Source organism: Aquarana catesbeiana, linkage group LG01 (genome assembly GCF_042186555.1).
Source record: "Aquarana catesbeiana isolate 2022-GZ linkage group LG01, ASM4218655v1, whole genome shotgun sequence".
Taxonomy (NCBI): domain Eukaryota; kingdom Metazoa; phylum Chordata; class Amphibia; order Anura; family Ranidae; genus Aquarana; species Aquarana catesbeiana.
In genome coordinates, this window is record NC_133324.1 from 139,704,654 (window position 1) to 139,728,890 (window position 24,237).

The window sequence follows — 24,237 nt, forward strand, 5'->3', positions numbered from 1 at the left end:
CTCCTCTGGCCAGATTAAGGGCTCAGGGTATAGCTGTCATAGCATACCTAGACGACCTGCTCTTGATAGACCGGTCGGTAGCCTCTTTGAATGGAAACTTGAGGACCACGGTCAGGTATCTAGAACACCTGGGTTGGATCCTCAACTTAGAAAAGTCTTTCCTAAAACCAGTAAGAAGACTGGAATATTTAGGTCTGATTATACATACAAGCCAGGAGAAAATATTTCTACCCCAGGCAAAGATCACTGCTTTGAGAGAGCTGATTCTGACAGTAAGGACCAAGAAGGGTCCCTCAGTCCGCCTTTGTATGAGGCTACTAAGGAAGATGGTGTCTTCATTCGAAGCAGTTCCCTATGCTCAGTTTCACTCAAGAATGCTGCAACACAGTATTCTGTCGACCTGGAACAAGAAGGTTCAGGCATTAGACTTTCCGATGCACCTGTCGCATGCGGTGCGTCAGAGCCTCAATTGGTGGCTCATACCCGAAAACCTGCAGAAGGGGAAATCCTTTCTACCGGTTACCTGGACGGTGGTAACAACAGATACCAGTCTGTCAGGTTGGGGAGCAGTTCTGGAACAGGCTGCAGTCCAAGGAGTATGGTCCAAGACAGAGAGGACCTTACCCATCAACATTCTGGAGATCCGGGCGATACATCTAGCTCTAAAAGCCTGGACTATCAGGCTACAGGGTTGTCCGGTCAGGATCCAGTCCGACAATGCCACAGCAGTGGCTTATGTCAATCATCAGGGAGGCACCCGGAGCCGAGCTGCTCAAAAAGAGGTGAACCAGATCTTAGTCTGGGCAGAGATGCATGTGCCATGCATATCGGCAGTTTTCATCCCGGGAATAGAGAATTGGCAGGCGGACTATCTAAGTCGCCAGCAGTTACTTCCAGGGGAGTGGTCTCTGCATCCCGACGTCTTTTGGGCCATATGCCAAAGATGGGGGGTTCCAGATGTAGATCTCTTTGCATCCCGATTCAACAAAAAGATAGACAGATTTGTGGCAAGGACAAAAGCTCCTCTTGCATGCGGGACGGATGCGTTGGTGATTCCGTGGCATCGGTTCTCACTGATTTACGCATTCCCGCCTATTCTGCTACTACCACGACTCCTTCACAGGATCAGGCAGGAAAGGAAGTCGGTACTTCTGGTGGCCCCCGCTTGGCCCAGAAGGACTTGGTATGCAGAAATAGTAAGGATGACGGTAGGTTCCCCGTGGACACTACCAGAACGCCCAGACCTGTTATCTCAAGGTCCAGTGTTCCATCCTGCCTTACAAACGCTAAATTTGACGGTTTGGCTATTGAGACCCACGTTCTGAAGAGTCGTGGGCTCTCAGGTCCTGTCATATCTACCTTGATTAATGCAAGGAAGCCAGCTTCCAGGATGATTTATCATAGAGTCTGGAAAGCTTATATAACCTGGTGTGAATCCAGAGGTTGGCATCCCAGGAAATATGTCATAGGTAGAATCCTTGATTTTCTACAGATGGGATTAGAGATGAAGCTGGCCTTGAGTACCATCAAGGGCCAGGTCTCTGCTTTATCAGTATTATTTCAGCGGCCACTTGCTTCGCATTCTTTGGTCCGAAACTTTATGCAGGGGGTAATGCGTCTTAATCCTCCGGTTAAAGCGCCCCTAAACCCCTGGGACTTGAATTTGGTCCTGGCTGTGTTACAGAAACGGCCTTTTGAACCAATAAGTCAGATTCCTTTGGTCTTGTTGACAAGGAAATTAATTTTTCTGGTGGCCATCTCTTCTGCTAGAAGAGTATCAGAATTAGCAGCTCTTTCCTGTAAGGAGCCTTATTTGATTATACACAAGGATAGAGTGGTACTACGCCCTCATCCTAGTTTTTTACCGAAGGTGGTTTCTGATTTTCATTTAAACCAAGACATTGTTCTACCTTCCTTTTTTCCAGATCCCTGTTCTCCGGAAGAGAGATCTCTACATTCGTTGGATGTAGTAAGAGCAGTTAAGGCCTATCTAGGGGCAACTACTCAGATCCGCAAGACGGATGTTTTGTTTGTGCTGCCAGAGGGTCCCAATAGAGGACAGGCAGCATCAAAAGCTACCATTTCTAAATGGATTCGACAGTTGATCATTCAAGCTTACGGTTTGAAACAGAAGATTCCTCCGTTTCAGATCAGGGCACATTCCACAAGGGCTATTGGTGCTTCTTGGGCAGTGCATCACCGGGCCTCTATGGCTCAAATCTGCAAGGCCGCAACCTGGTCTTCAGTTCATACATTCACCAGATTCTATCAGGTGGATGTGAGAAGGCATGAGGATATCGCCTTTGGGCGTAGTGTGCTGCAGGCAGCGGTACAGGGTCCTCAGGTCTGATTGCACCCTACTTGGTCGTGGTTCCCCCCCCTCAGGTAGCATTGCTCTGGGACATCCCATCAGTAATTACTGTGGCTCTGTGTCCCGTGATGTTCGAGAAAGAAAATAGGATTTTTTAAAACAGCTTACCTGTAAAATCCTTTTCTTTCGAAGGACATCACGGGACACAGAGGTCCCACCCCTCTTCTAATACACTATATTGCTTGGCTACAAAACTGAGGTATCCCTGCAAGGGGGAGGGATTATATAGGGGGTTGAACTTCCTGATGGGGTGTGCCAGTGTCCAATCACCAGTGATACCTATATAACCCATCAGTAATTACTGTGGCTCTGTGTCCCGTGATGTCCTTCGAAAGAAAAGGATTTTACAGGTAAGCTGTTTTAAAAAATCCTATTTTTTTAGCAGAGACCCTAGAGAATAAAATGGCGGTTGTTGCAATATTTTATGTCACACTGTATTTGCGCAGTGGTCTTTCAAATGCAAGTTTTTTGGAAAAAATACACTTTAATGAATTTAAAAAAAAACGAAACAGTAAAGATAGCCCAATTTTTTTGTATAATGTGAATACACCGCTCCTTCACCGCTCCAAAAAAGCAGTTTGCAGGACTTTTTTCACCGCCCTGCCTGCACACCGCTTCAGTGTGAAAGCCCTCGGGCTTTCACACTGAACAAACAGCGGAGGCTGTTTAGGGGCGGTTTTCAGGCGGTATTTTTCGCGCAATACCGCCTGAAAACCGCTCCAGTGTGAAAGGGGCCTTATACATATGTTATTATTTGGATTAAAGTGGTTCTAAAGGAAGAAGGTTTTATACCTGCATTAAGGTAAATAACCCTCTGTGTGCAGCAGCCCCCCCCGCTCCCCCGAGCCCCATCACGATCCAGTGATGTGTACGAGAGCCTCGGCTCTCTGGGGGCTCTCCCTCCTCTTTGGCTGAGACAGCAGTGGGAGCCATTGGCTCCCACTGCTGTCAATCGCAGCCAATGAGGGGAGAGAGAGGGGGTGGGGCCGAGCCGTGGCTCTGTGTGTGAATGGACACACAAACCAGTTGCTCAGGAGCGAGCCTGCTTTGGTGCCCCCAAGCTGCTTGCTCTGGGGTCACTTGACAGGAGGGAGAGGCCAGGAGCGTCAGTGGGGGAAGAGGAGAATTGGGGCTGCTCTGTGCAAAACCATTACAGAACAGGTAAGTATAACATGTTTGTTATTTAAAAAAAAAAACATAGCTTTTAATATTATTTTGAGGTTACCAATGTTTTTTATGCACTGATTAATTGAGATGTATATTTATTGAAGTACTGGTTGTTATATATATGATATATGGTGATATGTTTATTTACTTATAGTATCAATAGTGGATAATAAGATTCAAGCGCTGCACATATTTATTGTATTGATGTTGATATAAATAATCTGGTTCCCGGTCATGCAGCTTCTACATCCCACAGAATCTCCACGGACTCCTTGGCTTTGTAGTGAATGTAACAGAAATGGATATTGAAGCGCCACACCACTGCTAAGAGGTTCAATTTTCTTCCAATAAAAGTCAAGATGCCCTTTATCAGGGCATGATTGAACGCAATGTGAATGGACCAGAAGTGAGCTGGACTCCTTGATATTAATGAGAGACAGTGTCTGAATGCATAGTATAACTACAGATACAAAATATCCGTTTAAAATGTATAAACGTGCTGTATGACTTGTTGCAAACCTTTGCTAGGATTAGTTTAAAAACGCTCTCAAATGGATTTGTAGCTTTTTCAGTTTGTGTAATATTGAATATGTTTGTGTTCATGTGTGTTCTACAGCCCTGTCTGTTCATCAGCTGGCTGCTCAAGGGGAGATGGTCTATTTGGCAAGCCGACTTGAACAAGGTAATGCAAGATCTTGTAGAGAGTTTAGCCTACACTTTCTTTCATTATCGGTGGTTCTCTGTTTCTTTATGCAGTTAGAAAACCCCAGTGCGGAAGTAATATTGAGCTCCCATCATTCAGGTATTTGGAGTGCTGCAGTTGTCAATGGTTGTTTTATTTGGCTTGCTAGAAATGGAAATACAGTAGACATTGTGAGGATATGGAACATATGTAGATAAGTCTAGCCCTGTTTTAAATGTGCATATTCTAGTAAAAAAAAAAAAAACTTTCATATACCTAGTCTTTCATATGTATTGTAATATATTTTGATAAGCTTTACAACAGTTAATATAAAACCTTATGGATGGATGTATTTATGCAGGCAGTTTGTGTATGTGTTTCCTTGTCGTACGATGTACTAAATATTGTTCCTTTTCCCACAGAAAGTGTGATTAATCTCACAGATGAAGAAGGCTTTACCCCTCTGATGTGGGCTGCAGCACATGGGCAGATTGCAGTGGTGGAGTTCCTTCTACAAAATGTAATAAAAAAATTAGATGTGGATATTGTAAATATGTGTATTGTTGTAAAAAGTACCCTTTCTTCTCCTCAGTCCTTTTTAGGCAAACCTCCAGCCAGCCAGCTTTTTTTGTCCCTATTGTCATATAGGTCTTAGGATATTACCTCTGATATATCAGTCTTCAAGGATCATTGATCCCCAGTGGATTCCCAAAGCAAGACTGCAACTGTATCTAAGCATTTGCTTGCTGTGTTGCGCTGAATAAAGCTCAACAGCTCCCCACCATCAGCTTAAATTGTTAACCTCCCTGGCGGTATGATTATTTCAGATTTTTGCCTCTCAAAGCGGTACAATTATTTTGCATAGAAATTTGGCGTTTTATATTGTAGGCCTGTAATTATTAGCAAAAACACTTAAATCTGTCCACCAGTCTAGTAGATATCCCGGGTATGATGAGGTTTGAAACACAAAATCATAAATTATAATATAATAAATATAAATATAAAAAATATAAATAGTTAAAAAAAATTATAATAATAAAATAAATTTCCCCACGATTCACTATCGCTCAATTCTGCAAGTGTTCTAATTTACTATTGCTGTTTTCTAGCTGGTCTAAAACCACTTTTGACGTAAAGGGACACTTTTTGGTTACTATGGACAATCTCCAGTTTCCAGGCAGAAAGAACAGTATATATAATATAAAACTGCATGCAGGGCACTGGACAAAGCACTGGGGACAAAAGTGATGTGAAATGATTTCATACAGTACTGTAATCTGTAAGATTACAGTGTACTGTATGTGTTATGAATTTTCACTTTTTTGAATTTGCTGCCAGGCTCCGCCCCCGTGCGTCGCAACGCTCACAGGAAACGGAGCCCGGCACAGAGAGGCTTCGGGGGGAGGACAGAGCCCAGGGACACAGTGGGGGGACATCGCAGGATTCTGGGGACAAGGTAAGTATACCGCACCAGGATCCTGAGATGTAATCCCAAGTGTGACTCGGGGTTACCACTAATGGTGCTGAAATTTAACCCCGAGCCACACTCGGGAAAACCGCCAGGGAGGTTAACTATGTATATATTCATGCTAGTGGTGCACCAAAATAAAATTCTGTACCAAAACTGAAAATGCAGGATGCACGTGGCCAAAAACCGATACCGAAAAAGACAGTTTAAAAAAAAAAAAAAAATATATATATATATATATATATATATATATATATATATATATATATATATATATATATATATATATATATATATATATATATATATATATATATATATATATATATATTTTCATGAATTTAAATGAATATGAATTTAAAAAATACAATTCAGCAACGTAAAATAACTTGGGAAATAGTCACCAACTAATCCAGGCAGGGAAGGGGGATATAAACATCCCAGATGGTAAGATATTATCAGACTTCATGGGCCAGCACTTTTGCTTTAAGAATCCTCAAATACAATCATCTGGATAAACAAAACAAAGAGAAAAAGAGGGGGAGGATTTTCATATAATGAAGGTATGATGCTTTAGAAGATCACTAGAGAACAATCAAACTGTGTGATAACCCTGTGGGGATGTATCCATCCCCACCGAATGATGCATTCACAATAGTCCAGACAGTCTGAGCAAGCCCAAATTGTTTCAGATATTGAGAAGGAGGACGTAGTGACACCCACTAAGTCCATCCTAGGTACTTCAGAACAATGAACCACTTGATATAATACACAATCCCAATGCCCATTAGAGGTATGCAGTTGGAAGGATCTCCAGCTGATATTGCTTACCTTTTAGAATAAACAACATATAACATGTAGATCCCATCAAGGAGAGACACAGCCCGCTCTCCCATATAGATAGCCCCTTAAACATGCTATTAACTGCCAGGTGAGTGCACGCTGGCTGTCATGGACAGCATCGCGAATTACCTCAGCTGATGGCACGGCCACTACAAGGCAAGCGCAACCGCGAAGCCCAGGCATCCTCATTGTGCAGCCGTGCCTCCACCCCCTGAAGGAGGAGGGGCAACATGTCCCATGGCTCCCCATTGAGAAGGGGCAGGGCAGAACGAAGATTTCACAGAGGCACCTACTCCCTTCATGCATGCCCAATGGACAGCTGGTAGTGGCTAAATGCCTGCAATAAAGAAGCCATTATGGGCATCTTTGTTTTTTTTTTTCTTTTGTTTTTTTAATCGGCAAAATGCCAGTAACGCTATTTTTGGCTGATGTTTGTGGTTGATATATCTGTGCATCCCTAATTCATGCTGTGTAGATACATTTTTACTTTAACTGTACCATCTGCTTATCATAGCAGAAAGCTACATTGGTCAGATCAGGCAACACTTTATTAATCTTCATCCATCTTGCTTTGGTGCTCCTGTGCACACATCTTTCCCACTTTACTATTTGGCTAAGCAACTAATGAACTTCTTGGCCATATCTGCCTGTTTTATGTCTCAAATTGTAACCATTTATTTGCTGCTTGGCTGTTTTGTATTAAAAGCAGGCTTACCTAGTAATATGGTCACTGAGTGTACTGTCTGCACTTTAAAAACTATAGGAGAGAAGTGTATTTAGGTGTTTTGTTGTTGTTGGTATTATTTGCTATTGTTCCGCAGTTCTAAGCTAAACCACTGTGAGGCTATGAAAGTACATTTATACATGGTTCTTGTTTACATTAGGGGGCCGATCCTCAAATTCTTGGAAAAGGACGGGAAAGTGCCTTGTCACTAGCTTGTAGCAAAGGTTACACGGATATAGTAAAAATGCTGGTGGAGTGCGGAGTAGATGTCAATGAATATGACTGGGTAAGATGTCATGCTTCTATGTGTTCACTACTTTTTTTTTTTTTTTAATATGATCTTTAATTATTAAAGGTTTGTACAAAGCAATGAAATCATTAGAAAAATACACATATATCAATGTTGGTAAAAAAGGACAAACAAAAGTAGTAATCTGAACAATATCCAGTGAGATAGATCAACAGGGTAGATTGCAGATAAACAGATTTTGGCCCTGGGCCAAACAAAGTACATCATTAGATATACTCATCAAAGTCTAACCTGTGAACTGGACCATCATACCCAAAAAAGGATATCATGCTTATCCAGGGAATCATCAGCACATATTAAGGTGTACTATATTGGACCAGTACCACTAATCAATAGATAATTAAGAAAAGAAAAAAAATTAATGAAAAAAAAGAAGTAGAAAAACACCTGGAAGTGTAAAACCTAAGTGCAAAACCAATTACCAATTACTTAAAGCAGATTTCCACCCAAAAGTGGAACTTCCGCTTTTAAGGTATCCTGAACCCCTGACATTTGGCATGTCATTTTTTTTGGGGGGGGGGGTGGGGTATCGTACCTAGTTTCGACAGATACCCAGCTCCCACTTCCGCCCGCGCCTCCTAGGTGACTCCTCCCTCCCTGCAATCTTCTGGGTCACGTCACGTCCCAGAACAGTACCCAGCCAGTCAGGGCGTGCAGCGCGACTCGTGCATGTGCAGTGCGCACCTGCCTGTGACACACTTGCAATGCTGGTGCTGCGGACTGGCGGAGAGAGAACTGTGGCTTCGGGTGGCCGCATCGCTGGACCGAGGGACAGGTGAGTATGTGTTTATTAAAAGTCAGCAGCTACACTTTTTGTAGCTGCTGACTTTTTTAATAAACATGGATTCAGCTGGAACTTTGCTTTCAAGTAGTGTCAGGGATGCCTCTGCTGCGTCTAAAAATGCATCAGGGCCTCTAACTCCGACAGGGACTAAAGTGGGGGGTAGCTACCAAGTCTGGGAAGGATATAATTGAGCATCAGGAAACCTCATCGGAGTAGTACATCCACCCCAACCAAATATCACGGAAATGATCCAGCTGGTCCTGAACAGTGAGGGCCTAGCGTTAAGCCTCTATGATGTTGTTTACTTCTTGCTTCCAGTATCTTGGGATCAGGCATTTAACAGCATTCAACAAATATGGAGTTATACCCTTTTTTTGTGTTGCCTAACCGAAGACCTAACATCATGGAAGAGGAACTGAAGGGGTGTACACTTAATTGGCCATATGGATGTTTTCTGAATCCAAGGAATTATTAATTTCCAGAAAGCCCTAATCTTTGGATAATCTCACTAAAGATGAAGAAATGTACCGCACTGGGTGCAGCCACGCCAACAACTGGGATCAGACCCTGGAAATATCTGAGTAAGACGAGAGGGTGTTCTGTACCACCTAGTCAAAAATTTGTACAAGGATTCTTGAATGGGAGTACTGATGAAGGAAACGTGGGCCAGGTGCACAATTTTCTGGATTTGTGGAGGAGAAAATTCAGTCCTCAACTCTCTCTCCCATTCTTTGAAAAAGTAAGGGGTTGTCTGTGAATGCGCGCCAAGCACCAACTTTGTACATGTGGGATAGAAATGTCTAGAGTCTAAGGGCTGCACACACCAGGATTCGAAGGGAGATAATGTACCCAGTGAGCACAGCGATGGCTGCAGTTTAGAGAGGGACTTCTATTTTTATTCTTTATCACTGCAGGTTGTCACATCATCCTCAGGAATTTTCCTTTTTATCTAATTTAGTAGTATACTGTAATTTCCTGGAAATCAATATTTTCCCTCCACTACTTCTTCTTTCCAGTAGTTTTCTAGTCATCCATGCAAAACATAAAGAGCTTTGCAATTATTTAACCTCCAAATCAATTAAAATATGCATACTAATGTATCCAGTGGAGGCTGCCATATTTTTTTTAATTCAAAAGTTTAGTTTTTTTTGTATTTTAAATGGTCATAAAGTAAGAAACATCAATGCTGTCAGAGACACACACCTATTTTGAACATACTCAGCCAAAGGATTAGACAAGACAAGTCTCTGCAGTATAGCATACACAGAAAGGATATGGATTACACGGACAATTGACAACTTATTCACTTTTTTTAAGACAAAGTAAGAGACCCGATTACAGACTGCTCACAGGAATAAGTGCATAATAATTATAGCAAAGCCCATATTAGTAAAGTATAATTGGTTTATAAACTATAAAAACCTAAACCAGATGTTGTGTGCCATCTCAAATACAGGGATATTTTGGAGCTTCGTAGTAAAACATAACAGATGACCCTAAACATAACAGATCACGAATGAATATATGGCACTGCAGATTGAGTATATCAGATGTAAGCACATATGAGCCACATTTCAAAATCAAATAGGAGTTGCTATTAATGGACAAGAAGTAAACGATTCTGTCTGCTACATACCCCAAATTTTCTGTGGTCATAGATCAGTTTCATATATGGGAATGCTGTAAAAAATTCCTCTTTCTGTTGAAATGTAGGCAATGCAGTTTGGATACACACCTTAACTATCAATTCTTGGCAGTAAACAATACCTCATGCACAAAGGTGGGCAGATAAACGTTCTAAAGACTCGGGAGGAACCAGCAGGCATTGCCGAGGGTCTAGTTTTACTGGGAAACTCATGTAAAAAGGTTATTATTCACCAATAAGCCTGTATCTGTGGGCAGGACCAGTGCAGATGTAAAAAGGAGCCATTTAGCCAATGTTTTTTTTAGATATAAGCTTCAAAAGTGAGGAAAGAGATACAGGTATACCTTATCATTGACAACTGACATTCCCAAATTTAGTTTACCTCTGTTTTTAGCTCCTCCTAAGGTTTATGTTGGCAGTGCCTATTGTGTCAGCTGCATGCATCAAAAGTGGTTCGTGAAAAATATTGATCTGCTAGATGTCAAGCTCTGTCCCAGCAGTTTGTGGCCAATTAAATATGCCAGCTGTAGAATACAAATTATACCAAGGGAATGCTGAATTGAGTAGATAAGAATGGCACTAGCAACTCTGTTATGTAATTACTGTTGACTAACCCATTCACAATCCATGCTGTAAAGCCCCTGTCACCAACTTTAAAAATTGCAGATAAAAACACAGAAAAATCAAGTATATTAAATGCTTGCTTGCTGCGTTTTTACTTTCCATAAACATTTATTCACTTGCAACAAGCCTTTGAACTTACTAATACATTTGATTACTCCAGGGAAAGTCATTTATCCACACCCAGTCAGTCCACACCCTCCTTTCATATCATAGCCCTCTCCTCTTCTGCTAGCCTCTTATTGCTGTCTATGTTGGCCCTGCATCTTCACCCCTGCCCTCACCCCCCCATATAACCTTATATGTAGCATCTGAAAATGGAACAAAGAGGAATACTATAGAGAGCCTATGCTGGGACAGCCGACTGTGCATGCAGTGTCAGGTGTTTTGGACGTCTACACAAGAGGTACTTTTTTAAAATCTTCAGTGCATTACAGCTATTGAACTCCAAGCACAGTACTGGAAAATACCTAATATTAAAACTAAAATATATGACAGTAGCTAAGCAAGCAATTTCAAAGGCCTAAAAAAGAACTCCACTCCATTTGATGAACTGAAGTCCTGCATGCATGTATGGTTTATTTAAAAAAAACTAAACACAATTCAAATTTGGGACCCCACTTATTGCCTCAAACTGTGACTGCTCATCATTAAACATAAACACTTAAATGTTATACCTGAAATGTTCCCTAACAAAGATCCCTTCCTTTATTTTCATTTCCTATCCCCACTCACACTTCTCTCTTTTTTTTCTTTTTTTTTTCTCTCCCCTTATTCTTCTTCTCCTTTTCTCTTCCATCTCTTTTTTTTTCTTTTCTGTCTCTCTTACCCCATATACCACTTCAGCTACTTTTTTTACATTTCCCTCTACCACCTCGTCTCATGGATGCGCCTAACAAATGCTTTTAAATCTGGTCAAGTATAAACATAGCCAGTAGCTTGGTCTGGGATTGTTTGTTTCTCAAGCCTAATATAACCAAAAACCAGCTTGCAGAATCTTATGTTGTACGCCTCATCACTCCTTGTTATTGAAATTAGCTACTTCTACTCGAGTCTGCTTTCTTGAAGATGCTGCTCTAACCATATTTCTTGTGATTTCGTATCTTTAGAATGGAGGAACACCACTGCTGTATGCTGTACATGGAAATCACGTGAAATGTGTGAAGATCCTGTTAGGTGAGTTGAGGAAATAATCCATACAACTACTGAAATAGTTACCATTTATCTAAACCCAAGAACATTACATGCGTTACTTTTCTTTTTTTTTTTTCTCCTTTATTTTAACCTGATAATCCTGCCATTTAACTTGCTTCCTGTCCTAAGGTATCTTTTGGGACCTCCTAATGCCTTCCTTTCGTCTCCATAATATATACAGTATATAATGTGGGTGGGGGGGGTTAGTCCAGATAGCAGGGAACAATGCTGTTAGAGTTTACATGAACTTTAAGCCATGTGCAGAATTAGCATTGTTTTTATTTTTTTTATCGAGCATGATAGGACCAGAGGACTTCATAATGGTGACTACTTGGCTTATGCCACCACCTTCAGGTGAATAGACACTGGCCGGAAAAGGCAGGAATGCCCAGGCAGAACCCTTCCCAGCTTAGCTAAGCCTCAGTTTTGTGTTAACGTCCTGAGGTGATGAATATGCCTCCCCGTATCTTACTGAAGATCTCTCTCGTGTACTTTGTTTCTATATATCTGGGCCTGTTCCTTACACCCCTGATGGGGCAAAGGCGGACTCTAGATTAGTCGATACAGCCAGCAGACCAAGGGAAACTGTATTCAGACTCTGCATAAAAGCCGGGGATGGCCTGTAATGTCTGCCAGTTAATGCTGGACCCTGCGGGCAGTGATCTCCAGTGTAGAGTATACCCGATGACCCGTTTTTTGTAACTAATGATCCCCATAGAGGGGAGTCAAGGCCCTGAGGGGCACGCCCATCTTGATGAGTGAAGATTGGGTGTACTGACCCTGCAGCTATGAACTGGTGATATAGTACTGGTGTTATAGTGGAGCAATGTGACAGTTCCTCTGACTGTGTTCCCTGTGTCAGGTCAATTTCTGGGTTGTGTACACTGTGGCAACCTCCACCAGTGGCGGGATGGTAAAAGGACAATGCACGTGTCTGATTATGTCATTGCATGCGTCTCTCGATCCATGGGTGAAGTACATGTGTCTTGCAGCACCTAACCTACACAGCATGGGGATACCCAGCCACATCAGGCAAACTAACCTCAGCAAGCCATGGCCTTGTGCAGGCAGAGAGGCAGGGGATGGACTATGTGGTGGGCTCCCAAATCTCTCTACTAAGTAGGGAAGACCCCTGACAAAATTCAGTGTGCAATGGCCCCCCAAAGGGTCCTATTAGCTTTGAATGCCTTTGTATATCTTGTATTTCCACTGCCACAGAGGCACAAGCCTCCATTTCCTTTGTGTCAAAGTTAGGATTTTTCTGTAGCCATATTTACACTGCATGATCAGCTGTCAGGGGTCCTCACTCACTTGGAACACATGGGACTCTCCTTTCCTAGTAGGAATCTCAAGGTCCAGGGTTGCCTAACACACAGAAGGCCACAGTGGGCTTCCTAGTGGATGTGGTATGCACTACCCTTTAGTTACTTCTGCCAGAATCCTTTTCTCTGAATGTCACTTGTTGTTTTGGGTCCTGGCAGCTGCCGAATTTTCCTTTACAGTGCACCCTGATGTATGCCGATTGGGCTTATCCAGAGAAAGTGTTTTCATTTCTGAAAAGTTTTGCTCACCAGCACGCCATGTAGGAGGAATTCTACAACAAATGGGACTCTTGGGCTGTCGACCAACCTATTTCATATTTAAATAAGACCCTGACAGTCCCAGTTGATGAGGTCCCGGTCTTTAAAGACACTATGGATAATAGGTTAGAGGCCCTCTCTAAGAAGTCCCCCTCCTTGATAGGAGCAGCTGCTGCAGAGTGGTGAGGGAAGAGCTGTCTCTTAAGTCCCTGGTAAAAAAAAAAAAAATCCACCATTGACTGCCTGAAATCAAATTTATTTATTTTAGGTGGAATTTGGCTTTTACAACTGAAAGAACATGAATGCTGGTATCTGTATAAGGGCTTCCTTAACAGCCAGCGTTAATGGGTGTGGCATAGTGTTTACATCATTCAGAACCAGGCATTCTTTCAGTAAAGTGGGCGCATACTTTGGCAGGAGGGCAAGAAAGTGCTAGACTGGCTTACAGTGAATTATTTCTGTGTTCTAACAATTAGAGCGAAATTGCATATGCTACTTTGTAGATTGTCTGGGAAAACAGTTTTAAAAAACTACACTTATCCCTTACCCACTTAGCGTCTGCAATACACCTCTATAAGGCCTTTATGCACAATGCCTGATACAGTTATATACCAGGTAACCGGCACAGCTATATTTGGTGTGGGCATCTAAGCTTCAGTAATCTCTGGTCATGAAAGGGTTAAAAAAATGCATGAAAATGGATTGAAAACTTATACTGGGAGGAGGTTGAAATCTGGTTATGATTTCTTTCCTCCTTATTGTGAAGCAATATATTTCAGGAGCACATATCTTATTCTTGTCCATACTTCATGTGTTATCTACATTACAAGGAACAAGCAACATGAATTTCGACAGTTTCCCAAATGGTTGATGGACTGGCGAATTGTTGCATTATTTATATCACTGACTGAGTTTTTTTTGCATACCAGGTGAAAATTAAGTTGCCCATAAAAAAGATAATGTCAGTTGGAAGTTTTGGGCACATATTGTGACTAAGGCCATATACTTGTCCTGATTCTGGTTCCTTGAATCAATTGTGTAATATTTATGACTCGGATTATGCAAACACATAAAGTAAATACCTTGCTAGAAAAGCATGTTTGACTAAAAGCGGTTCTTTATGATGGTGTAATGTAACGATGACTTGTATTTGGCAGAAAATGGAGCAGATCCAACCATTGAGACAGACTCTGGATACAACTCCATGGACCTGTCTGTAGCTCTTGGCCACAGGAGTGGTAAGTTGTGTACTTACAGCAAACAGTGCCATAAGTTCATGCCCAACTCCATCCAAAATGTGTACTTAATAGTGATTATATTTCCTATTACATGCAGTAGGGCATCAGGCATTATGTTGACAATATCTAAACATGTAAATATTGCAAAAATATATAGTGTCACACTCCGTCAATAAAAAAAAATGCTATAAATATCCCAAGAGGGCAGGTCTATATAGATTTTGTTAAATATCTGTTAATATTGCCATCTGCCATAGTTCAGGACTTTTCTGACTCTTGTTTTGCTACAAAGCATTAGCATCAGTCATGTCACTGGCTCAGGGACCATGGAGTTGATTTACTAAAACTGGAGAGTGCAAACTCTGGTGCAGCTGTGCATGGTAGCCAATCAGCTTCTAACTTCAGCTTGTTTAATTAAGCTTTGACAATAAAACCTGGAAACTGGTTGGTTTCTATGCAGAGCCGCACCAGATTTCGCACTCTTCAGTTTTGGTAAATCCACCCAACTGTCACCTTCTCTGTGGAAGACATCCCCATCCCACATGTACTTGCCTTACCTGCACTCCCTTGTAGTTCTTTGCAGCTGACGATGAAATTGCCTGTATCAGTGAGCCGAGTGAATTTTGACATTACTCCCCATCACGTGACAGCATTCTGGCCTAGTGATTGGCTGCTAGGCTTGAGAATCATTATAGGGGAGCAGGTCACATGCTTTTATATATCTGAACGTGCTGGCTATTCTCACAGAGAGCAGAAGAGTAAGGAGTTGCAAGAGAGCACATGTAAGGTGAGTATAAGAAGAATGGATGGTCCTTTGGAGGCACAGTGTGTCACTTTGCCCTGCATAGCCAAGGCGACCGGCTCAATATTGCTTAAAGAGACATTATTTGTGCACAAGGATTTGCTGTCATCAGCTGCTACAAAATTACCAGTGTGGTATAGGCCTTTGGAAGACTTCCCCTTCTCTCTTCCTAAATGGTGCCACTGAACAGAAAATAAGAGGAAATCTCTCTGGCAGGACAACATTTTTTTTTTTTCCTTTTGGTAGATGGGGTTATGGGTCCCTCACGTTCTGTTCCACAGACTAGAATAGGGATACGTCATTATGACTAATTTGAGCTTCAGCTGTGAAGCATGTTGGCATGTTTTTTAGTAAAGTAGTCAGGGCTACTACAGAACTACATGTGGCAAAAATGGTAAAAAAAGGACTCTAGAACCAGCTGTTTGGAAATTTTAAAACCCAGCCTGAGCAAAAAACATATTACATTGTTTTGGTTAGAATGGAGAAAGGTTCTAATTGCTGTTTCTCTAGCCATTGGGGAGATTTACCCTCACTTTCTATGCAGTTACCAGGACAAAAAGTGTGCAATATCTTTCCAATATTGGTCATAGACAGTAGTAATACATTTGTTTACATAATGGTATGGTAAGAACCTCTGTCAGGTTTTTTTTTTTTTTTTTTAATGAGCCAGCACTCCAGTCGATCAGCATAATCAGACTTTCTTTAATGCAAGACTGTAAAATACAGTCGATTAAACAGCCAGGTTTTTTTTGTAGTCCCCATTGAAGAGATCTCACTTCCTCCTGTTTGATCGCTGGGACAGGAGATGAGCTGTCCCTGGAAAGGACATAGACAGCAAAAAAACTTTAACAGAGGTGGACTTTTATATATTTTATTTCCCAATATTACCCGTTTTTTTGAACGTACACAATGCTACAAATGTCCTAATACTTTGTCTTTCTCTCCTTTTTATTCTTCCAGTTCAGCAGGTCATTGAGAATCATCTGCTTCAGCTTCTCCAAAGTATTAAGGAATAATGGACCATTGTACCTAACATTTTCAGTTTGTATTTTTCAGTACTGTTTTTTATTTGTTTAAAGTAGAATTTCAGTCATTTACTAACTAGACCTAAACCAGTTTCCACCCCCATTCTAAGCCTATTCTAACTACCCTGCAAAGGATAGATGTCTGTACTTGCCTATTCTGAAGCTTCTCCAGACTGGTCATATGATTGGCTCCCAGCGGCAGCTTAAGTATAGAGGAGGGACAGCCGACAATGGATGCCCCATAGTAAGCCTATAGGTGATGTCATTGCTCAGGCTCTGCAGCTGTTGGTGATCTCTTCTCTTCTCTGAAGCCGGCCGCTATAGAGATCATGTGACCAGATCGGAGCACCCTCAAAAATTTCTTTCCTCCAACCCGTAATTTGCTTGATTCCGCTATCAACACAGACAGTTTTGATGTGGGAATCTTTCCTGTTGGGCCATTGTCTTCTCCCAGCAGGGGGGCGAGGGAGGTCAAGGGAAGCCTTTCCTGCTGGGAGAAGACAGTGATTATTGCTAGCAGCTATTGCAGCCACTAGTGCTAATCGTAGGTAAATCCTGGCATGCTGAATGTATCTAAGTTGATCGATCAATGAACTTGGTACATTTAGCCTGCCTATACACGTTCATGCTGAACCAGCCGAGATTTGAACCGTGTATGGCCTGCCTATGTATAGACATCTTTCCTTTTACAGGGTAGATAGAATAGGGCTTAGAATGTAGGTGGAAGCCAGTTTAAATGTAGTTAGTTAGTATTTGACTTGAATTCTATTTTACCCTTATTTAAATGTGACATTTCATGAAGTATTGTTGATAGTGTCTACTCTTATCAGTTGTAACAATCTTTCCATATATCTAAAGACAATAAGGGTTATAAGGCTGCAGGAATGCTGATGCTGTGTGCAATTCATGTATCACATATATGTGCATTCTAATGCCTTCAGCACATTGGTATGTCAGTCATCACACATGTAGTCCTATTGTTAATGAGTACATTCATATTGAATGGATGGCTGTAACCGCAGCAAGCCTGAAGCAATGAAAATGTTACTGCACAAAAACTGTAAACCTAATCCAGTACCATGACCACACCTATCAGCAAAATCTCTCAAACACTGACCAAGCAATATGGGGTTGGTGCAGGGCTGGCTTTCCATACACCATCAGAGAGAATGAGCATCCACATGGAGATTGACTGTTTATTTAGTGGGGTCTCTATTCTTCTGATTGTGTAGAAGAGTCAGCATGACACATGCTGTACCCCACCTCCACTTTCTTTTAGAGTGGACAGTCTGGTCATGTTAATATTTGATGTGACGGAGGATATAAACACTGCACCAACCCTGTAAGCAATGTTGGTACGCAAACAAGGTGCAGAATTACATTTACATTAATGTATTTGTGTTAATTAACAATACAGTTATCCTTTCCATTTGGAGTAACTACCAGCTAAAGCCCATTTTAAAGTGAACCTTTCGCAATATTTTGTCATCGAATCGCATATATTATGACAAAACATCAGAGATTACTTTCAGTGAAAAACCCATGAGGATCCATAGATCTAGAGATATATAGGTAGCTTGTTATATGCACATTTCGGCTCTGTGTACTTTCACTTCTATTGGTCAGTAAAGTATACATATACTATAAACGAGTTCTCCCACAAGCATTAAACAATAACCTTTTTGTCCTGGATCTTTTACTTTTATAAAAGAAGATGGTATGACAACTAAAACTGCTCTTACCAAGTTGTTGGAAGTAAAAGAAGTAGCACAGGAAACTGCATATCTCTAAAACTTCCAGAGAATTGCTTTTTGTGATGTTTGTGACCTAAACATCAGATATATTTGTTTTGGGTGAATTGTAACTCATGGAGTTGACTAAATTCTCCCTCTGGCATTTCTTAAACAGAAATTAATTGGGTCTGATTGTGACCTAAAATGTTGAAAGGTTTTTATATATTTTAAAGGTCAAAGCTGAAGTCCAGGCAAAACATAAGGATGAAATATATATATGAGAGCTGTTTCACCAGCTTAAAGATTTGTGTTTCTGTCCATTAAGTTCTAATATTCACACATCTTTGTCACTCAGTATAGCTCTGTCTAGCAGGAGACCTGATTTTTCACCATTGCAGTTCAGTAACACTTACAGATCCTGTCTTTCCCCATCCAGTAAGGGGACATTAAAAGGTGAAGCAGCACAATGATGCGCTCATCTCTCCATCACTCTGCTTTCATCTTCTATCAGCATGCTCATTGCACTGCAGCACAAGTGATTGGCTCTTTGTACTGCTGTTTTCCACTCTGAGTTCTGCTGCACAGGGGATTGCAAGAGGCTGATACCCAGCCAAAGTCAGGTTATAATACTGTTAGCATTTAAAAAAAACATTTATTGATCTAAAAATGAAAACAGAGTTCCATTCATATGTGGCTTTTATATCTGAATAGAGTTCATCTTTAAAGAGGAGGTCCGCTGAAAAAAAAATATTAAAAGCCAGCAGCTACAAATACTGCAGCTGCTGACTTTTAATATATGGACACTTACCTGTCCAGGGAGCCCGCGATGTCGGCAGCCGAAGCCGATCCGTCCTTCAGCTCTCGGCTGCTGCCGCCCCCATCCTTGGTAAGGGAATAAGGAAGTGAAGCCGTGCGGCTTCACTCCGTGGTTCCCTACTGTGCATGCGCGAGTCGCGGTGCGTGTCCTCTCAGGTCCCTGCTGTGTTCTGTGTCTCACAGAATACAGCGGGGGAGGACGGGGTAGGTGCCGGAAGTAGCGTAGGTCACCGCAAGCGCCGCGGTGAGCTATGCCAGGAAGTGGGAGCAAATACCTGTATTAGACAGGTATCTGCTCCCTCCTCCCCCCTGAAAGGTGCCAAATGTGACACCGGAGGGGGGGAGGTATCCAAAAAGCGGAAGTTCCATTTTTGGGTGGAACTCCACTTTAAGTTTACCCAAACCTCGTAATTTTAGCTTTATATGAACCGTAATAGGTTTCATTGCCTATGGCGAGGTGCTCCTTAACAAGAAAAGGGGGTTTCCTCTGCAGTGGTCAAGCTTGTCCTTAAAGTGTATCTATGGTCAAAATGTAAAATCCTGTTTTCATTTGTACATTGAATTTCAATTATTTCTAGCCTACTCTTATTTATCTGGCTGCAGGCTGCTGACTCCTCCTTCTCTCAGCATTTCTCAGCACCTCTTTAGTTCAGAAGGCAGGCTCTGTGAATTCTATGATACTGCAGTGCATACTCACAGGGTATAGTGAATGTGTGATCATCAAGTCAATTTACAATCCTCATGATTGCTGATAATAAGGCCGGCCATAGGCAGAGCAAGCCGTCCCTGCAGGGAGTACACAGTGATTATTGCTAGAGGATATAACCGCCACTACTGATAATCGCATATAAAATCTGGCAGGCTGCTTGTACCTAAGTTGATTGATCAATCAACTTGGATACATTCAGCCTGCCCATACACAGTTTGAATCTCAGCCAGTTCCTGCTGAACAGATTCAAACCTTCTTTGCCTGGCTTAAAAGGAGTAGGCTAGAAATAATTGAAATACAATGTAAAAATGAATGTACGATTTTACACTTTAACCATAGATACACTTTCTAATTGAATTGGCTTGCATTAACTGTTAGATTTTACACTTTTCTCCCTCATCCTTGCCCTCTCCATACAAACGAAGTGCCAGTAATACTGACAGCTCATCAGATCCAGGAATACCACTTACCACTTCCACTTGTGTCAGGATAGAAATATGGGAGTTCCTTTTGCTTCATTTTTCTTTAAGATGAAGGCTCCAGAGCCGTAATTCCTTTCTTTCCTTTAAGCCCAATTCCAGCCAGTGATGTGTCAGGACAATTGCTTGTTCTGGGTCTGCGAACCCCCTATTAGTAAAGTAAGACTAGAGAGTGCATCTCCAGAATTTCATGAACAGGTCAGCAATGGCAGTCTCTGCATTTTCATTGTGATGAGTTCCTTCTAAAGCAGAGATCACATTTTTGGGTAGATTTTCCTTGGGAGTATTTATCTTGTTTGTTTTAATTTTTGCAATTGATGTAAATAATTCATTTATTATATTATTTATTTGGATTTTGCACAAGGGTTACTTGAATATGTTAGACTTCTAGAAATGCACTTTTTTTGAAGCCTGAATGTGTTAATGTGGTAAGTGAATAGTACATATTTAGTAAGCCAATTAAATATGGGAAATATTTCTGTGCAATGTACATCTTCTTCTTCTTCTTCTTTTTTTTTTTTTTTTTTTTTATATCCCCCCCCACATGCTTTTTCCTTGGGTTTTGTTCCCACGAGCTTCAGCTTGTACAAGAGCAGTGTATACAGCTCTTTAAAAGCTTTTGGCAAGCAACTTTGTTCAAGCCTTTAAAGCATAACTCCAATAAAAAAAAAAAAAGGATGCTTCAGTAAAAACCTGCTTAATTATTTCCTTTAGTGCATTGTGCTCCGATGTCATCAGGCACTTGGGGCTTGTTCACACATGCTTTAATCTCTGAAGAGCATTCCATGTTCTGATCGCTCTTTAGTGAGCATGTGACAGGCAGGGAGCAGGCATTGTATCACCCTGTACTGGTGCACTGTGGGGTGCTTGCAAAGCGGACCCATTTACTTGACTGGGTCTTGCTTGGCAGGCACTACGCCTGCTGCAATCAGCAGGGAGTATAATTCCTGCCGCCACCATGAAGCAAAGCATTGTTGCCGCGGCATGTGTACACATCTGGCCTCTGTGGCTAAGGGGGGGGGGGGGACAAAATGCGGTTCAGCCTCCACTCAACCACTAGTGTGAACAAACCCTTGGTTATCCTATATGGAATGTAACTGTTCCTTGCATTACAGTCTTATTTTTGTCTGTGTACAACCAATTTATTTGTCCTGAGACTTTAAATGAGACACGGCACATACAACCAATGAATAACTCGTTTCCAATTGTTGTTTAATAAGTGAATAAATATTGCATACAAAAAAAGGATAAAATGGTAACAAGCTGATTTTGTAGATATTATAGAATTTCATTCATAATTAAGTATTAAATTATGTATGAAATGCAATAATATGGATTCACTACAAAATCAGCTTGTTACCATTTTATCCTTTTTTTTTGTATGCAATATTTATTCACTTATTAAACAACAATGTTGGAAACTAGTTAGATGTTATGAGGGGATGGAAGCACATCACTGGGTGCACCAGGCCACATTCTATTTTGTTATATTTTGTCTATGCGACACGAAGCATCGCACAGCTGTTTCCTGTGGGAGCCGAGCCATTTAGACTTTTGTAGCCCTTGAGACTACAGAGGTGGGGTCAACATGCTTCCAATGCTAATACTGGACAAGATTGAATGGATCACAGTAAGTATACAATCCTCCCTGGTTAAACCTGAGCCCTGCTCTCCTGTGCCCCACTCTGCTATCCCTAATAAATATCATATATTCATAATACTCCAACTCAAAGATTTTTTTTTTTTTATAAAACCCTAAACTTTTTGTATAATTATTTGTGGCAAATGGAAACATTTTTTCAGACATTCCCACTGGAATGGAAGACTATTGGAGTGAAAAATACTTGATGCTTGTAGCTCAAAAGAAGCTACTTCTAAGCTTATGCCGCGTACACACGAGCGGACATTACGGCGGACTTTGCCCGGCGGACTGGATTTCGTCGGACAATTCGATGTGTGTGGGCTCCAGCGGACTTTGTTTTCTCAAAAGTTGGACGGACTTAGATTTGAAACTTGTTTAAAATTTATCCGTTGAAATCGAGTCCGGTCGAAAAGTCCGCCGTCTGTATGCTAGTTCGACGGACAAAAAGCCATGCTAGGGCAGCTATTGGCTACTGGCTATGAACTTCCTTGTTTTAGTCCGGTCGTACGTCATCACGTACGAATTCGACGGACTTTGGTGGATTGTGTGTAGGCAAGTCCGTTCATTCAGAAAGTCCGTCGGAAAGTACATCGAAAAGTCCGCCGGGCAAAGTCCGCCGTAATGTCCGCTCGTGTGTACGCGGCATAAGTCTTCTGCCGCATACACATGGTCGGAATTTCCAACAACAAATGTTCGATGTGAGCTTGTTGTCGGAAATTCCGACCGTGTGTAAGCTCCATTGGACATTTGTTGTGGGAATTTCCGACAACAAAAATTTGAAAGCTGGTTCTCAAATTTTCCGACAACAAAATCCATTGTCGGAAATTCCGATCGTGTGTACACAATTCCAACGCAAAAAATTCCACGCGTGCTCGAATCAAGCAGAAGAGCCGCACTGGCTATTGAACTTTTCCGACAATATTTGTGCGACTGTGTGTATGCCAGACAAGTTTGAGCCAACATCGTCGGAAATAAATCCATGGATTTTGTTGTCAGAATGTCCGATTGTGTGTACACAGCATTCAAGCGCAGCTACACTCGGGTGTGAACAGGCACAATTGAAAACCTAGGGATATTGGATGTTGAGAATTTTGGCGCTTAGAGCTACAAAACGCTATGATGCGAATGGGGCCTAATGCCATTAGAACCACACATAAATTGATGTCAAAATGGAATAAAGGGTATACAGTGTTTAGTCAACACCTATGATGACCTTGTATTTTAGAGCAAGGTATGCTTTCAACAAGCTGCTAGCAGGCTTCAGCAGGCTTTCAACAAGCTTCAAGTTGTGGTGGAGCTTACTGAAGCCTGCTGGCAGCTTGTTTAAAATGACAGTCAGCATTCACATTAAGAACCGTCCTTAACATTCCCAAACTGAAGTTTAAAATGATTTTAAAGCTTACATTTTTATAAGTTATTTCAAAGGCTATTGATATGTATTTTGCTGCTTCTTCTCTTATTTCCTCTCCCCTTCCATGTAGAAGGAACCTGTCCTTTTGCAGGGACCCATGGAGCCACTTGTGTGTGTGCACGCTTCTCTCTCTCTTCTCACTCTGGATAAGTCTCCATGTATGCACTGAAAGAGAGCCCTGGTGGCAAGTCACTCCCATTTCCCACTTCCTCCCTGGGAGTGAGTGCTAGCAGCTTTAACCTGAGCAGTTCCTAGTGATCTGTGCTTTTGTGCCTCCTCATCATCAGCTCTGTCCCCTTGAACGCTGCATCAGTGCAACCTTACAGAGTGGCCCCATTCGCCTGAAAGCGACAGAGGGTAAAATTCCTGCCACGGCCACAAAGCAAGGCATGTGTACACCCCTACCTTTTGCAGCTAAAGTGGGTAGTGGTTGGGGGATCAGTAAAAGAGCAGCACAACCATAGGGTTTTACAGCCCCCAACCACTAGTTTGAACGAGTCCTAAAAGGCTTCAACAAAAGCTTTCCAAAAGCTCTGCAAATGCATTGTACAAGTGTTCTGTACACTGCTTTGGTACAAGCGGAACAAGACCTTGCAATTGATTGTCATTGTTGGTTAAGTGTATATATGACTGATTTATAATTTGGTGTGTGTGTATACATGTATACAATATATATATAATGTATATGACCTACTACTCTGTGTGTATGTTTACAAACCTAAATAAACTGCACTTGTATTACCCAAGCGTTTTATCTACGCGTATATTTCTAGAAGTTTAATAGTCTATAAAGGAATGTTTGTTATTGCATGTAAAAATTTACTTTTTTATTGCTAGAAATTACTTAGAACCCCAAAACATTATATATATATTTATTAGCAGAGACCCTATAGAATAAAATGGTGGGTGTTGCAATTTTTTTATTACACACAGTATTTGCGCGTGAATTCATTTCATGAATTAAAAAAAAAAAAAAAAGGCTAAAGTTTTGTT

The 24,237-nt window shown here is 41.5% G+C and overlaps 1 protein-coding gene across 2 annotated transcripts in view; it reads left to right on the forward strand.

The window, feature by feature from the left end:
* The window catches only part of ANKRA2 (ankyrin repeat family A member 2), a 42,776-nt gene extending 18,786 nt beyond the window's left edge, over positions 1-23,990 (forward strand). For both annotated transcript variants that reach the window (XM_073624253.1, XM_073624258.1), the window contains exons 4-9: positions 4,155-4,220; positions 4,643-4,740; positions 7,416-7,541; positions 11,725-11,791; positions 14,547-14,627; positions 16,390-23,990. In XM_073624253.1, coding sequence (XP_073480354.1) covers positions 4,155-4,220; positions 4,643-4,740; positions 7,416-7,541; positions 11,725-11,791; positions 14,547-14,627; positions 16,390-16,445 — 494 coding nt within the window. In that variant the 3' untranslated portion in view covers positions 16,446-23,990. The remainder of the gene's footprint in view (positions 1-4,154; positions 4,221-4,642; positions 4,741-7,415; positions 7,542-11,724; positions 11,792-14,546; positions 14,628-16,389) is intronic.
* The last annotated feature ends 247 nt before the right edge of the window (positions 23,991-24,237 follow it).